Consider the following 14,357-nt stretch of genomic DNA (forward strand, 5'->3'; position numbering starts at 1 on the left):
TGCAGCCTCACTGTATGTTTGGCACATACTTTCCACCATGCACAGAGAGTAAATCTCTTTTCTTCTCCACCATCAGCTCCAAGGTTCAGGGAGTGAGACTGCTTGGCTATGGACTGTAGGGAGCACTGCTGATTCAAGGCAGATGCATCTCAGCAAGTTCTGAATGAAGGCTGCCTGGTTTCCAAACAGTAAATTAAGTCATGCAGATAATCTTGCTTTGCATGCAGCTGTTATCAGGGCTATTCTCCCACTCTCTGAGCTTTAGAGTAGTCAGTGGGTGCTACAACTGCTTGGAGCAGATCAGAGCACTCCTCAGGATCACAGGATATTAATTTCTCCTCTGCAAAACTCATTTACTGCAGCAGATAGACACCCACGGCTCTGCCTAAATCCTGCCATGTGTTCAGTGGAATGACTTTGAGCCATGAAAAGGAATACAAGCCTCTTATATTTTCCCTGGGAAGCTCCAGATCTCATTAGCAGAGACTGTGCTTTGCATCATGGTTCTCTGCTCAACACCACTGAGACCATCACACAGGTGAAGAACTTGGCCACAAGAAGGATCTCACTTTCCTAAGATTAATCAGCAAAATGGCATCAGGGCCAGAGAGAACGTGTGCTTGGATGCTGAGGGCTGAAACTGTGGATTAATTGCCCACCTCTCAGCAGCCACAACACAGGAATTAGCCTAAGCCTTGTCCATCACTAAGCCATGGCACCTAGCCCACAAGCTTCTCTTTTTCATCCCAGCTGACTGAGCACACTGCTGCATGGTTTCTTCTGGTTTTTCCCTACCTGGGAGAAGTCTGGAGCTGTTCAATTTAAAAACCTCAGCTTTGCAACCCTACTATATAGCATTTTAAACATCAGTGAGAGAAAGTGAAGAGCTCTCTTGGAGCCAAGCCATTCTGAAAGTTCAGTTTTTCCTCGAGCTATATCAAGAAATTTATCCAGGGCAGCTAACTAAGCAAACCATACCAATGCCTGATGCCAAAAATTTCCAGATAAGAGATGCAAACCTAACTCTTGGAATGGTTTTTGAAAACGCACCCTGCCTGGCAGCCAACCCCCTTCCCAGCCCCAAACTATGTTAGGGCATCCTCAGTGCTACATCTGGTTGCTGCCCCCCCAGCAGCACAGCCTGGTCACACAGGCAGCCACAGCCCTCACCCAGTATAGGTTTACAGCTATTTAAGAGGTTATCTGCTAGAATCAGTCTTTGCTAACGAGATTCAACAGCAATTTTACAACTGCCAAGGACAACAAATAGAATGCAAGAAGTGGCAAGAAGTCCTTTTTGAGCAGCTGAGCATTATGAATTGCTGACAGAGCACGATGGACAAAATTCTCAGGTGGCACAAGCTGGTGTAATGGCACTGAGGGCAGTGGGATCGTGCCCAAGCAGAACAGCAGGAATTTGGCTCAACAGCTGCACAGAGCTCTGTGCAAAAGATCAGCTTCCTAAGTACAAGGGCTTACAAGGGCTCAGCTCCAGTGATGAGAATAAGGTGCACTCTGCACAGGAGAGATCAGAAATGCAGCAGCCCCAAACCACCACACTGGTGCTCACCAGTGCAACACAGGTGGACAAGAGACCTGGACAAAGACACATCTGTCCCAGCTGTGTTGCCACATCACATCCCTGATATGCATTTGAATGCCTGACCTTATTCAGCTGGTAAAACTTTATGCTCCTGGGTTACTTCCTAAGTGACAATGACTTGGTGTTAGTAATTCTTTCCAAGCTGTATCTATCTGGGAAACTCCAGTTTCCTTTCTTGCATTGTTTTTTCCATGGTATTAACTGCTATCTAGTGAAGACCCAGTCCAGCAGCCAGGTTCTGGATGAGTTCTGAAGGCTCTCTACAAGAGAACTTCTAGTTGGGGCTGCTCTGTCTTGTTGCCCAGGCTGAGCTTTCACAAGTCCATAATTTCATCCATGGGCTGGCTCTTCTAGGAAGATACCAGGCCCTAGGTGCAGGCTTGTCAAGCCTGGTAAAGGATAGAGGCATCTAAAATGCAAGGGGGTGAGATAGGAAAAAGTGGTGCAAAGTCCATCTCCTGGGACTGGTGTAACACCAGAAAAATGAAGGGAAGGAGAGAAGACTCCAAGATCTGACACACAGCTTCCCAAAAACACCTTCCCTTCATAAACAAGGATCTTGCAGTTATGGTTAGGAGGCTTTCCCTGCTAGAAGTAAAGTTATACCCAGGCCAGGGCTGAGCTCAAGCTCTCACATCCAATTGCAAACTTAATATTTCTTTTGACAAAGTGTAGAACAGCCTAATCCTGCCAATGATGACTGGGCAAAATTAAAATATGTAGCACAGACTGATGACACCAGATCTCTGCTGCAGACTTACAGCTCTCCATCCACTGAGGGCTTCTTGCTGCCAGGCTCCACATCAAGATGGGGGAAAAATGCTTACAGGAAGTTTTTATTTCTAGTAGGAGGGCAACTGAACACAACTTTACAGCAAAATGATGATTTCTGACAAGGCATTAGGCTAAAAGTGTTTGGTGTTTTAAAAAATCCTATAGCATAGAAACATGCTCTACAACTTGAATCAGGCTGAATGTGCAGGACTGGAAGTTAGATAAAAGAACTTTGATTTGACTTGTAAAACTTGACAAGTGTGATCTGGAAGTCATTGGTGGAGAATAAGAGCAGAATGCTAAGATGTAGAACTTTTACAGCTTCACTTTTTGGGCCATATAACTACACTTTAGAATTTAAAACAGCTGCTGTTCACCAGCATGTCTCCAGTGCCTAATTTTTAATCACACAGAGGCAGCATGCCAAGTTTCCACAATCTTTTTCCCAGAGCATGGACAGTGCTCAAAACATCTCTGCCTACTGATGAGATCATGAAAAGGAAAGACTCTTGCTTGTACCTTTCTCTCTGTTTGGCTGAGACATCCTACAGCTTCCTTGGTAGTGAAAACCTGTGTTAAGCTTTGCCTTTCAAAACTCAGCTATTCTTTAGTCTCAACAGGTGTTATAAAATATAAATCTATTTCTGTGTAAACAATGATACCAAAACAATCCAAAAACAAATTCCCAGGAACTTCACAGTCTTTAGGTAACACAAATCCTTACACTCAAGAACAAGCTGGGAAATAAAATAGCTTCCTGAAACATCTTTTGCATCTGTGCTAAAGCATCACAAAATAGGAGGAGCTGCAGAGGGACCATGACTCCAGCCTTGCAGAGTTCCAGATCCTGCAAGCTCCAGCTTCCTGGGGGTGAGGTGTGTACAGGAGAAAAGGACAAAAGAAAAAAAAAAATAAAAAAGAAAAACAAAACACAAAGCCAAGGCTCTTGACACTGCAGAATGGGACCAGTTGGGGAGGACTAATGGAGGTCAGGGCTCCCAGAAACTCCAGAAAGGGAAGGAGACACAAAGGATAAAATTTCAATGCTGCCAGTCCTCCCCTGCTGTCTGCACCCAAAGGTGGGTGAGCAAGCTGCAAAATCTAGAAAAGAGAAATGAAAGAAATCTGGACCTGGGGAGGCTCCAGAGTGGGAGGGTTCCACTGCCCTCACCTCAACACAGCAGTTTGCTCCCTGGCACAGGCAGAGCTAAGCAGAATCCTAATAATTCAGACTTTGAAAACAGGGAGAACCAAGAGCTGAGGCATGGGCAGGGTCTGTGAGAAGCACAGGAAAAGGCTTTGGCTGTGCTGCTGGAGGGACTGAGCAGGGGGGAGGGGAGAAGAGAAATGGCTCCAGCTACTCATAATTCTGAGCAGGATCAGAAAGTCTGTACTTCCCACACTGGACCATCCGAAACAGGATGGTGAGAGCTCCTCACCCCAGTGAATACTTACTTTCAGGCCTGGGGGGCCAGGTGAGCCAGGGTTTCCATGGGGACCTGGGGGACCCTAAAAAACATAAAAAACACAAACCAGTCAAAAGGAGTCAGTAAGCATCTGCATCAGTTCCAGGAGGGGCAGAAAGTCTTGGGGGCTGTTCTGTAGCCAGACACAGAACACCAGCACCAGAACAGCACCAGAACCTGCACCCTGGCAGGAAGAGACCTTCACCTTTGGGGTAGTGAAATGGGGCTGCCAGTTCCCACTTACCTTTACAAAAGGTGTTGTGTGTCTGACACCACAAGATGTGTCATGACAAGATTATTTGGGTACACCAGATATTCCACAACAGGAACTGAAACTACTTTGGGGTCAGGGGAGTCAAAGCTCTGCAAGAAGCCCCAAGAGGAAGAGCTGCAGGTCAGCAGAGAGGAGCACAAGTGTGGCAGTGTTAATTTTTATGGCCAAAATGGAAGAGAAGAAAACTAATTACTAAAGGGAAATGTTAGATTGTCCAGCTATTCCAGGTTAACTAAATTCCCTAGAAACCAGATTTTTGCATTTAGAAATTAAAGAGAGAATGGATGGCTGGCCTGTAAAACAGGGAGAGCAAAGAGAAGTCCCTGTTTAAATTATTGAAATCTATATTTTTCATAGGTCTTGAAAGCCAGTGACAGTGTCAGAGTATCCACCTCAGGTCACACACAGCACTATCTTCTTTTGCATCATATTTTAAACAACCCTGCATATTTTCCAAAGACTCTTTAAGGAGTTATCTGGAATAAGCAGCTAAGAATAGTTTGTCCTGGGATTGTATACAGCCCAGAAGATCTGTTAACCTTTCAGGCAGAAGTAATAACAATTCCAAGTCCTCTTGAACACGTTCCTTAGAGATGAAACAACCTGAGAATTCAATTCCAGGGGCTCCTGTCCTGCCAAGACTGTGTGGGAGCTTTGCACCATCATGAGGATCACTTTAATGTCCCCTCTGGTTTGAAGGTAAACTGTAGCATTTCCAGGGAGCTCTTCAGCATTTGTGGGGCCAAAATCTTCAGGGTCTGATTTCCAAGTAAAATCACTGCAGTTAAACATGTGACTGCCATCCAAGTTCATTGCCCTTGCTCTCTTTTGAGAGAACATCAGTGTGCTGATGTCTATTCATTTTAATTTTTACTACACTGTAATAGAAAATAATGGCTTTTTTTAAATCTAGCTATTGTATCTTGTGGTGCAGAGAGTTGCTGAACACTCAGTGCTATTTCACAACACACACTGTAAGAGGCTGTTCAATTAAAAGGCCAAGGCTGAACTTTTCAAATGACATTTTTAACCCAATAAATTTAATGTTCCATTCTTAAATTCCTTCTGAATTTTCAGCCTGCAAGCAAATACAGCTGTTGTCCTATTCTTAATGCCCTTCCAAATTTTCACTCTGAAATTCTCTGATACTTTAGCCTGGCTGTGAGTTTGAGACTGAAACAACCTGAATTAAAATTGAGGTGTTGGAGTATCAGCTTTGTCATTTGAAAACCCAGATAGCTGCTGAGACCACAATAACTGAGCACTAAGTAGTCTACAATACATTCATCTTCCCAGCAAACTAAGGCATCATCTTGTTCACCTTACTGGGTAGGACACTGAAACAGAGACTTTAGGTGCTGCTTAACATCCTTCAACAAATCTGTAGCAGCAAAAGCACTTCAACCTAAGGCTTTCAAGTCTAAAATATGTAGAAAAATTAATATTAAGTGACAGAAACCAGAACAGTAAAGTCTCTATAAAAGATGAGTTCCTAAAAAGCTCTTACACATAAGAAATAATCTAGGTAGGGTTTATAAATCCAGACTGCTTGGTAGATTTGAGGAGGGAATTCAGCTGTTATTCAGCTTTGGAGTCAGGCAGCTTGGCTCAAAGCCCATCTCAGTGCAGTTAACTTGAAATCCTGCTCTACCATAGCCTTGGGCAGGCTTAAAACTGTGTCAGACTGGAGGAAACAGCAAGATTATGTGTGACACCTAGCAGAAAATGATAGTTTCCAGGAGGAAACCTGGAACATAAGTTCATCTGCCAATCAAGAGCTCCTGGAGAAGAGACTAACAACACCTCCAGCAAAATTTGGTGCAGGCACTTCCAAAGCTACCCCAAAGCACAGCAACCCAATCCTAAAAAGCCTGAACCAAAAAGAGGGAGGAAGGGAGAAAGAACCTAATCCCAATATCCAGTGACAAGACATGGTTATGAAACACACAGGCTCTTACACAAGATGTAACCTTAACCACTGAATTCAGGGAGCTCATAGTGTGTAATCCATGCAAAGGGAGGTCAGAAACCCACCCTGTTCCCAAAGACCAATGTGGTCTTATCCTAGTGAGAAGTGGCCACATCCTGCTGATGAAGTGACAGGGGGAAGTCCAGTCTGGTACACAGGAAACTGCTGTAACCAAGTCTGGGGCTTCTGCTAGATGTGTAAAACTGCTCTCCTAACTGTGGAGAGAAAAAGGGTGTAGTCTGGCAGTAGTCCTAAAAATGGTAAAAAAATAACTGCTCTTGATGTGTTCCAACATGGTTAGTCCTGAGTCTGTGATTACACCCACATTCTTGGCAGAGGAGGAAGATGCAGTGTGGTACAATTAGATGGGCTGAGTAACAAAAGGTAGGGGACAGCATTGGACTCAGGAGCTGTTAGGAATCTAAATCTGGACAGGCAGGCCTTACAAATTAATCCATGCACCAGTCTGCAAGCCCCAGTAGCAGTCATCATGTCCCCAAGCTGTACACTCTTGTATTACCAAGCCCTGTCCAATGTTCTTTCCTCTTCCAGTGTGCCCAGCAAAATTATCCATCCCCATGCAGTGCTCCCAGAAACAGCCCTCCTCACAGAAAAGCACCTCCAGAGTTAATTCCTGTGTAGTCCTATCATTAACAACAATATTTCACTCATGCTAACCTGGATTTCATTCAGTTTCCCACTCCAATCTAGAAACTGGTATTTTAAATATACTTATCATCAATTCATTAATTTTGCTCCTCTTTTCTACACACAGGAGGGGACAATGCTGAGACCACTGAATCAAAAAATCCCACAACATCTTACTAACTACAGGTCTGCCTGCTTGCTCACTCCCACTTTGGTAACTAACCCAACCTAGCACCAAGCAAACTTGCAGCTGAACTCTCCCAAGCCTCACACCAGAAACTCCATGGAAAATTTGACCACGGGACAGCACAAAGCTCAGTGGCACGGGAGATCAGAACAATCCCTGAATGTGTTCTCCAAATGAGGGGGAAGGGGGTTCCCAAAGGTTTGTAATCTCCCTGGAATGTCTTCTACGTGAATGATGCTACTTGAGAAGCACACAGCTCCATGCAGTTCATCTCGGTGACACCCTGCTCACAGAAGTGCTTTTATGTGAACTGCTTCACAGCCCACAGAATTTAACAAAAGTGTAACTGTGCACAGCTCCCCCTCATCCCTCCAGCGTTCACAAGGAGGGGAAAAAAAAAAAAAAATCCTCCAAACTCCTGCTAAATGCTAGAAAGCTTCAGTCAGAGGAATGACCGCTCATTCAGAACTCATTATGTCTTGGGGTTTCACTGTGCAAAGCAACTTTTTCTGCTCCTGACCTGCAGATCCCACTCTGACCTCTGCCTTGCTGAAAAATGAGCTGAATATTTGAAGTGGAGCCAAACAAACTGTTTCTTTAAACACCTCTTTTCAGAAATTGGAAAATCTTCCTAATGGTGTGAGGATACCAGGGAACCTCTACAGCTGCCTAAGTTGCTGCTTGTTTTAGGAGGGAAGCCCTGCATTTTGAAGGAAAGGGAGGTTTTTTGCAGCTACAGCTCAGATGTAACAGGGATGTGTTACACTGGGACCCTGCAATCTTTCAAGCTGTGAAGGTTCACAGGAAGATGGCAAAAGCATCCCAAAGCAGAGAGTGAATATACATTTTCTTCATGCATCCATTTGGATTTCTCCTGCATCTTTCAGAGGTTATAATGAACCAAAAGCAATTGCAGCATGCCAGAATTTTTATGTGTGGGCACTGGTAAAACACTCCTTGCCTTGTACCTGAGTTTTCTCACCTGTCAGAGACTTCCAGTGGGACCTGGCTTCCTGTATTATCCAAGTGTTTTGGAAAGCCTGACCATAGCTCTTCCCTTACTGTCCTGGGACTGAAGCCAGCAGCTGGACTCGTGTCTGACACGTGTCAGCTTGCTGTCTCCTTCATGTGGGAAGGGGACACATAACCAGGGTCTTGTCAGGGTTTAACACCAGGCCAGCAATTAAACCAATGACAGATGCTCTGTATTAATCCCTCTCCCTGACAGAGAAAGGAGAGAGAATAAAGGAGAGAGGCTTACAGGTTGGAAACTAAACTACACAGCTTTAACCAAACAGTTTTAACCAAACAGTAGTGAAGAAAAAGAAAAATTATTAAATATACAAAAGCTATATCACATTCCTCCTCCCCTTTCCACCCAATAATGCTCACATCACCACTGAGGCTACAGAGCAGCCCTGGAAAAGTTCCAGGCTGGGCTGCTGGAGTCAGCAGCAGACGGGAGCTGGAGGCAGGAACACACGGATTTAGGAGGGCAGGGATCAGGCAGAAAACCAGACAGAATCTTCCTGAGATGGATGAATCAGGACCAAAGGCAGACAGGCAGACAGAATCCTCCTGGGATGCTGGCCATGGCAAAGAAGGGCTTGACACTTGAGATCCCTCAAACTGAGATATGACATGTATGGGATGCAGTACTCCCTTTTGGTGAATTTTGGTCACCTGTCTGCTCTCCTCCTCCCTAAAAGAGGGTTTGCAGGTGTGACCCCTTCACTCCCTTTCCCCTTCTGGAGTGTAGAGTGTTCCTCAGAACCAAGCAGTGGTCTTGGTTCTGCAGACCATTCTGCAGCCATAGCTATAAACATCCAATGCTATCAGTCCTAGAAGCCAACACTGACTGAGAAACTTGTTGCTGATTTCAGCAAGTGCAGCTACTTAGAAGAGACTCAGCTGAACGTAAATTTACAAGAAGAAAATTAGTTCTATCCTGGCCCAAACCAGGACGGGTCTGCACAGCACTTATCTGGAAGGCAGCATTTAGGACCAAGAGTCATGGCTTACAGTACTTTGCTGCAGACTTATTAAATCATGGGTGATTTGCTGGTCTAATTATACCAGTGAGGACTACAAGTAGTCACAATTTGTGATCAGCAGTAGATGTGATGGCAAAAGCTCCTCATGCAGACAGCCTGGGAGTGAAGCTAATCAGGTCCTGGGTGAGGTTGGAATAAACTACAATGGTGCAGCAGTTACTGCTCCACTGGGAGTCCTCTGCTGACAGTTCCTTGTAAAGCTTGTTAGCACAGCTCTGCCAGCAAAACCCAACCTCGGCCACTGCCTCCCCACAGAACCTTGGTGTTTGAAGAAATGCAAAAGGTCATCTGCAAAAAATAGGTGCCACTCACTGCTTGCACAGAACTGCTCTGTGAGGGTTGCTGTGTGTGTACCCAAGTGCCACCCCCCCCCCCCCACAGCTCTGGAAAAGGTCTCCCACTATGTGCCCAGCAAAGGCCTTTCCCATCACAGAAACCTGGGGAAACCATTCTTTGCTAAATCCCCCAGAACCTTCCAGGCACCTCAGATCTTACACAGACAACTGCCAAGGCATGTGGCACACTCATTTGAGGAGAAGAGGTGCAGATAGATCTTAACTTATGCATCAAATTCTTTAATGTCTACATAAAAGGTGAAAACAATCCTAGCTGGATAGAGAAAGAGAAAAAATATTCCTGTAATGTGTGCATGACCAGTACAGCAATATTTACAGGTCTGCATTCTATATCTATACAGGTAAACCCTCCTGAGAGGTTTTAGCCAGCATTTCCATTCATCTGAACTGAAACATTTTTACTCTTTCCCCTTGGAGAAGAAACACCCAGCTCTGATTGTTGTACATCTCTCCCCTTGTAGTTGCAGAGGGCAGAGCACACATACAGTCTGAATCTGTCTCACTGAGTTCCTGATCCTGAATGATAAGGGTGGAAAATTAATTCCATGCTCTTAAAATGAGGACTGGCTTTAAAAAATGGAGAAATCATCATTGTCAAGAAGACTGCCCCTGTTCACTTAGCTGCCCTGCCTTGGGTGGCACATGAATGCCACAGAGAGTGGCATTTGTCATTGGGAACCTGGTGCCACTGCTTACATGGCACAGCAGCATTCAGACTGTAGAGGCAAGGCTAGCAATTATTTCTGTTGGAAATAAGGAGGCAGAATCATGGGATCAGCTTTCATTTCAAACTCTCACTGACCACAGACCCACCCTCAAAGCAAGATCTTTGATTTGCCCTGAGCAGTATGGGGGGAGAAAGGGAAGTAAGAGAGGCAACAAAGAATTCTAAGGAGTGGAAATACTGTGCTACCTCAGCAAAAGAGCCACTTGAGGGACTTTGCAGCTACAGAAGGTCATAAGTCAAATGCTGTGAACGAGATTTTCACATGAGCCAAGTAACTGTAAAAGAATTAATAATGTAGAAATTATGCAGGCTTCAAAAAGGGCAATTATGTCTCATGCTTTAGGCCATAAACAGCATTGGTGACGAGGAAAAAAATCTTTCCTTTCCCTTGGCAGTGAAGAGAGCAAAGTTGCAATATTCACCTCCTCTCTGGAGCTCCAACCCTGGGACATCTCATGGGTTACCCTTGGGCTGGGCTGGTTTAAGAACTGTGCAGGTGTTTAGTTTGAGGATCAGGTTAGGCAGAGGTAGAACAATAACCCTGTTAGTGTTGCACATTACTTTTAAGTGGCTCATGCACAACAAAAGCAAAAGATGCAAGAATTCCCCTAAGCCTGTCTCAGTTTCTGGCAGCTCTTCTTCTTTGCAATGAAATCTGTAAACCCTGAAAAAAAATATACTAAAAACATGTTGCAAAGTCAAAACAACTTATGAATAGAGCAGTTCTGTCTCCTGTGCTCCAGGCCAGACATTTACACGGTGACCCTTTTGCCCCCTCCCAAAATTAGCACAGCCTCTTTGCAGAGGCTTGAGCCAAGCCAGGCTCAGCTGTGCTGAACACTTCCTAACTGGGAACTCTTCCCTGGGCTGATTCTCAGCACCTCTGTCAGGGACTGAACTCTAGAAATACTCTGTTGCTTCTTGTCTTTTAGAAGATCATCTTAAATATAGGATGGAGCTTTCCACAGTTGAGGAGTAACACGTGAAGTTATGACACAGCTTCCACGATGCTTTTTTGCTTCAGAAAATGTCAATTTTTGCTGGCAGAGGAACTCTTGATACAGAACTGAAATTCCACCATGCACACAGCAGGCAGGAGATGCAGCTGGGGCCTCCAGATATGGAGTCTAGATTGCACACCACAGGATGGCAAGTAACACCAAACACCTCTCTTGAGTAATGGGCTGGGGTAAGAACAAACTTTCAGCCTTAATGGGAACTTGGTAAGCACTGCAACCTCCAGGCAATTTGCTGATGTGGCTGATGCTCAGGTATTTGTTAACAGAAGACATCAGGACTGTACAGCCAGTAGAGCTGATGTTGCCTTAAATAACATATCTAATGTGGAACAGATTGTCCTGTCCTTAAAATGGTGGTGCTATGAAATGCCTTACACTTAGGGCCCAAATCAGTATTCCAGCCCAGGTTGTAGGAGGTCCTGCACATCTTTTGGATTTTACTGTTGCAGAAAGATCCTGAGTTTATCTTTACTGGTTACAGCAAGATCTCACAGGGCAGTAACAAGTGTCCTTAGGGAACACTTTTAGCTCTTAGCCTCTTGGTTGTTCTTTAAAGACATTACATGTAGTTGAGTTTTAGCCAAGTATGTGTGAGGAAATCTCCCTCTGCTGCCAGGCCAGGATGCTGCCTGGATCACAGATCCAAATATTCACTCCTTCCAGCCTCAGACACTTGCATCTTTTGATTCTCAACCCACATCAGGTCAGTGCTCAGGAAATGGGCTCCATGGCCATATGTTGTGGGACAGCACCTTGCTACCATCAAAACAGTGCCAACAGCATCCAGGTCAGGCACAGTGCCCAGATTTGGGAGACTACTTCTGCAGCTAGGCCAGTGCAGAAAGCTTTACTCAGTGCTAGCTGTAGCAACTCAGCACCAGATGTTTCCTCAGCATAGCACTGAGTTCAAAGATCTACATCAGAATTCAATATAAGGAGGAACTTTTCAGTAATTTGTAAAGGATTCTGTAGAACCGCTCAGAAATTTTACTCCAGATCTTGAAAAGGAGTCAGAGAGCAGGACTCAGTCTGGGGAATACAAAAGCTCATCCTTGGGTGTTTAGTCCTTGGTCCTAGACCATGGTCCCACTGATGAAAGCACAGTGACAGTGAGGGATCTCAAAGGAAGGAATTAGGGAAGCTGGGGAGAGAGAAAGACACAACAAACGAGTCAAATCTAAGTTTGCAAGAAGGAATGGATATGGGAAATAAAATGAGATAGACAGATCTCATTCTTCTGACAGCCCTTTGGAAACTCATCCCTCACCTTTGCTGATGCCAAACCTCAGCCCCAGGAGGCTGCAAACCACAAGTGTGGCCCCTGAAAATCTTGAACAAGGAATGAGAGAAAGGAAGAAGACCAGAGCTTGACAGTGGAGCATAAAGCTATCATTTCTCAGGCATAGGAACATACAACAGACCTTGGGATGGTCAGGCACATCTGAGTACAAACAGAGAGAAATTTTTAAACCACTTACTCGGGATCCTCTCTTGCCAGGTGGTCCTGGTAAGCCTGGCAGACCTGGTGGACCCTAGAAAAATAAAAACAAGTATTAATGATGGTTCTGTAACAGGATGGTGCTCCTGGCAGTATTCCAGGGAGACCACACAACCATTTGGAGAAAACCTGGGGAAAAGGGCAAGTTATAACATCATGGCCAGAATTTCCCTTCAACTTAGACAATTACCATAAAGGGACAGAAACCAAGCACAAGAACATCTGCAGAAGCATCCATTTCTACAGAGCAGAGATAAAGCATTCACATCTCTCTGCTGTGGATGGCATTCCTGTGATCACAGCTGTGTTTGATGCTTCCAGTTTCCTGGACATGTGCTGTAACAACTGTGTCTCTCAGCTTCAGTTTCCTGCTACGTGGTAGCACCCAACAGAAGAAACCTGTTAGCACCTTGGCGAGGGTGGAGTGTTGGGTGTTGTAATGTACAGCAGCTGAGGCTGTGTAGCTCTTGATACTGTACATTCCTACATGAGCTGCAACATGATCACATCCCAGCACTTCATATGAGCAGAGTGATAGAAAATGTAATAAAATTGATGTCAGTGCTGGAAATTCTTACATATAGCTCTGTAATATAGAGGTCAAGGCATGTATGTCAGAGTAACAGAGGTTCTTGGAAAAGGGTGAGAACAAAGCAGGGATATCAGGCACCCAGCTGTGCCCTGATCTGAAACAGGTTTGGAAAAAATACTTAACCAGTAAGGTTTGAACTCCTTTGAATTTATTCATTTATTTATTCTTTTTTTTTTCAATGGCCTGGAGAATTTCTGGAGAGCCATTCGCAACTCTTAATAACTCCTCAAAACTTCTTTTTCCCCAAGCCAAACATGTCTGAAAAGAATAACTGTTAATAAAAGCATCTCTCAGAGGGTTTATATTCTAGTAGCTTGTTACAAAAGACAAAGTTTTCATTGCATCTAGGGGAGAGAGAGAGAGAGAGAGAGATTCAGAGCAACAGACTGAAAGATATTTGGAAGGCAGCCTGGGATCTCCAACTGCGTGGTGGTCAGGGGAGCAGATCCCAGGGGCAAAGCTCTGGGGGGAGGATGGGTGCATCACATGCAGCAGGTGCAGCACGAGCCCTGCAGCTGCACCCTGGCCCCAGCACAGCCTCAATCCCTTCCCTCTGGGTCATCTCTGGAGGACCTCACACACACAGACACCCCCACTGCAGCCTGTTGCAGGGCTGCCCCTCTTGTTGCTGCAGGATTGCCAGGCTGCTCGGGCTCTGCAGACTGAGAGCACTGAGGAAGAGTGGAAAGTTTGTCCTCTTCTTGAAGTTTTCAGGAGTTGCCAAGTGCATGATTTAGGAACCTACCTTGGAGATCCCCACCTTAAACCTCATACTCTGGAGAAGATTCTGAATGGAGAAAACCTGTCTAAAGCATGTAGGTGATGAATAAACACTCACTTAATATTACCAGCCCTCCCATACCTAAGCAGCAAATTAATTAATATAAAAGAGACCTTTGAAAAAAGACACAGACAAGCTTGGAACAGTAGAAAAAGGTTAAGGGCAAGGAGTAAGCAAAGCCCTGGGAAGGTCTCCCTGTGCTACCAATTTGTCAGGACATAAGATGAATCACTTTTTTTCCCAGTTATTTCTATCTGTGGTAAAGATGACAAGAAAAGGATTGTTCTAAAAATGTAAGATCCCACACAGCATGCAATAGCTGATGTCCCACACTTAGACATCCTTCTACCACTGCATCACTCACTGCTACCCAACACTGCTGCCTGTCCTGGAGCTTTCCAGTCTCTAG

The 14,357-nt window shown here is 44.9% G+C and overlaps 1 protein-coding gene across 2 annotated transcripts in view; it reads right to left on the reverse strand.

Moving 5' to 3' along the window:
- COL27A1 (collagen type XXVII alpha 1 chain) overlaps nt 1-14,357 on the reverse strand; it is a 143,700-nt gene that overhangs the window by 106,816 nt on the left and 22,527 nt on the right. For both annotated transcript variants that reach the window (XM_071766088.1, XM_071766087.1), the window contains 2 exons: nt 12,556-12,609; nt 3,833-3,886 (listed from right to left, as the gene is read on the reverse strand). In XM_071766088.1, the coding sequence (XP_071622189.1) occupies nt 3,833-3,886; nt 12,556-12,609 (108 nt within the window). The remainder of the gene's footprint in view (nt 1-3,832; nt 3,887-12,555; nt 12,610-14,357) is intronic.

Source organism: Heliangelus exortis, chromosome 22 (genome assembly GCF_036169615.1).
Source record: "Heliangelus exortis chromosome 22, bHelExo1.hap1, whole genome shotgun sequence".
Classification (NCBI taxonomy): Eukaryota; Metazoa; Chordata; class Aves; order Apodiformes; family Trochilidae; genus Heliangelus; species Heliangelus exortis.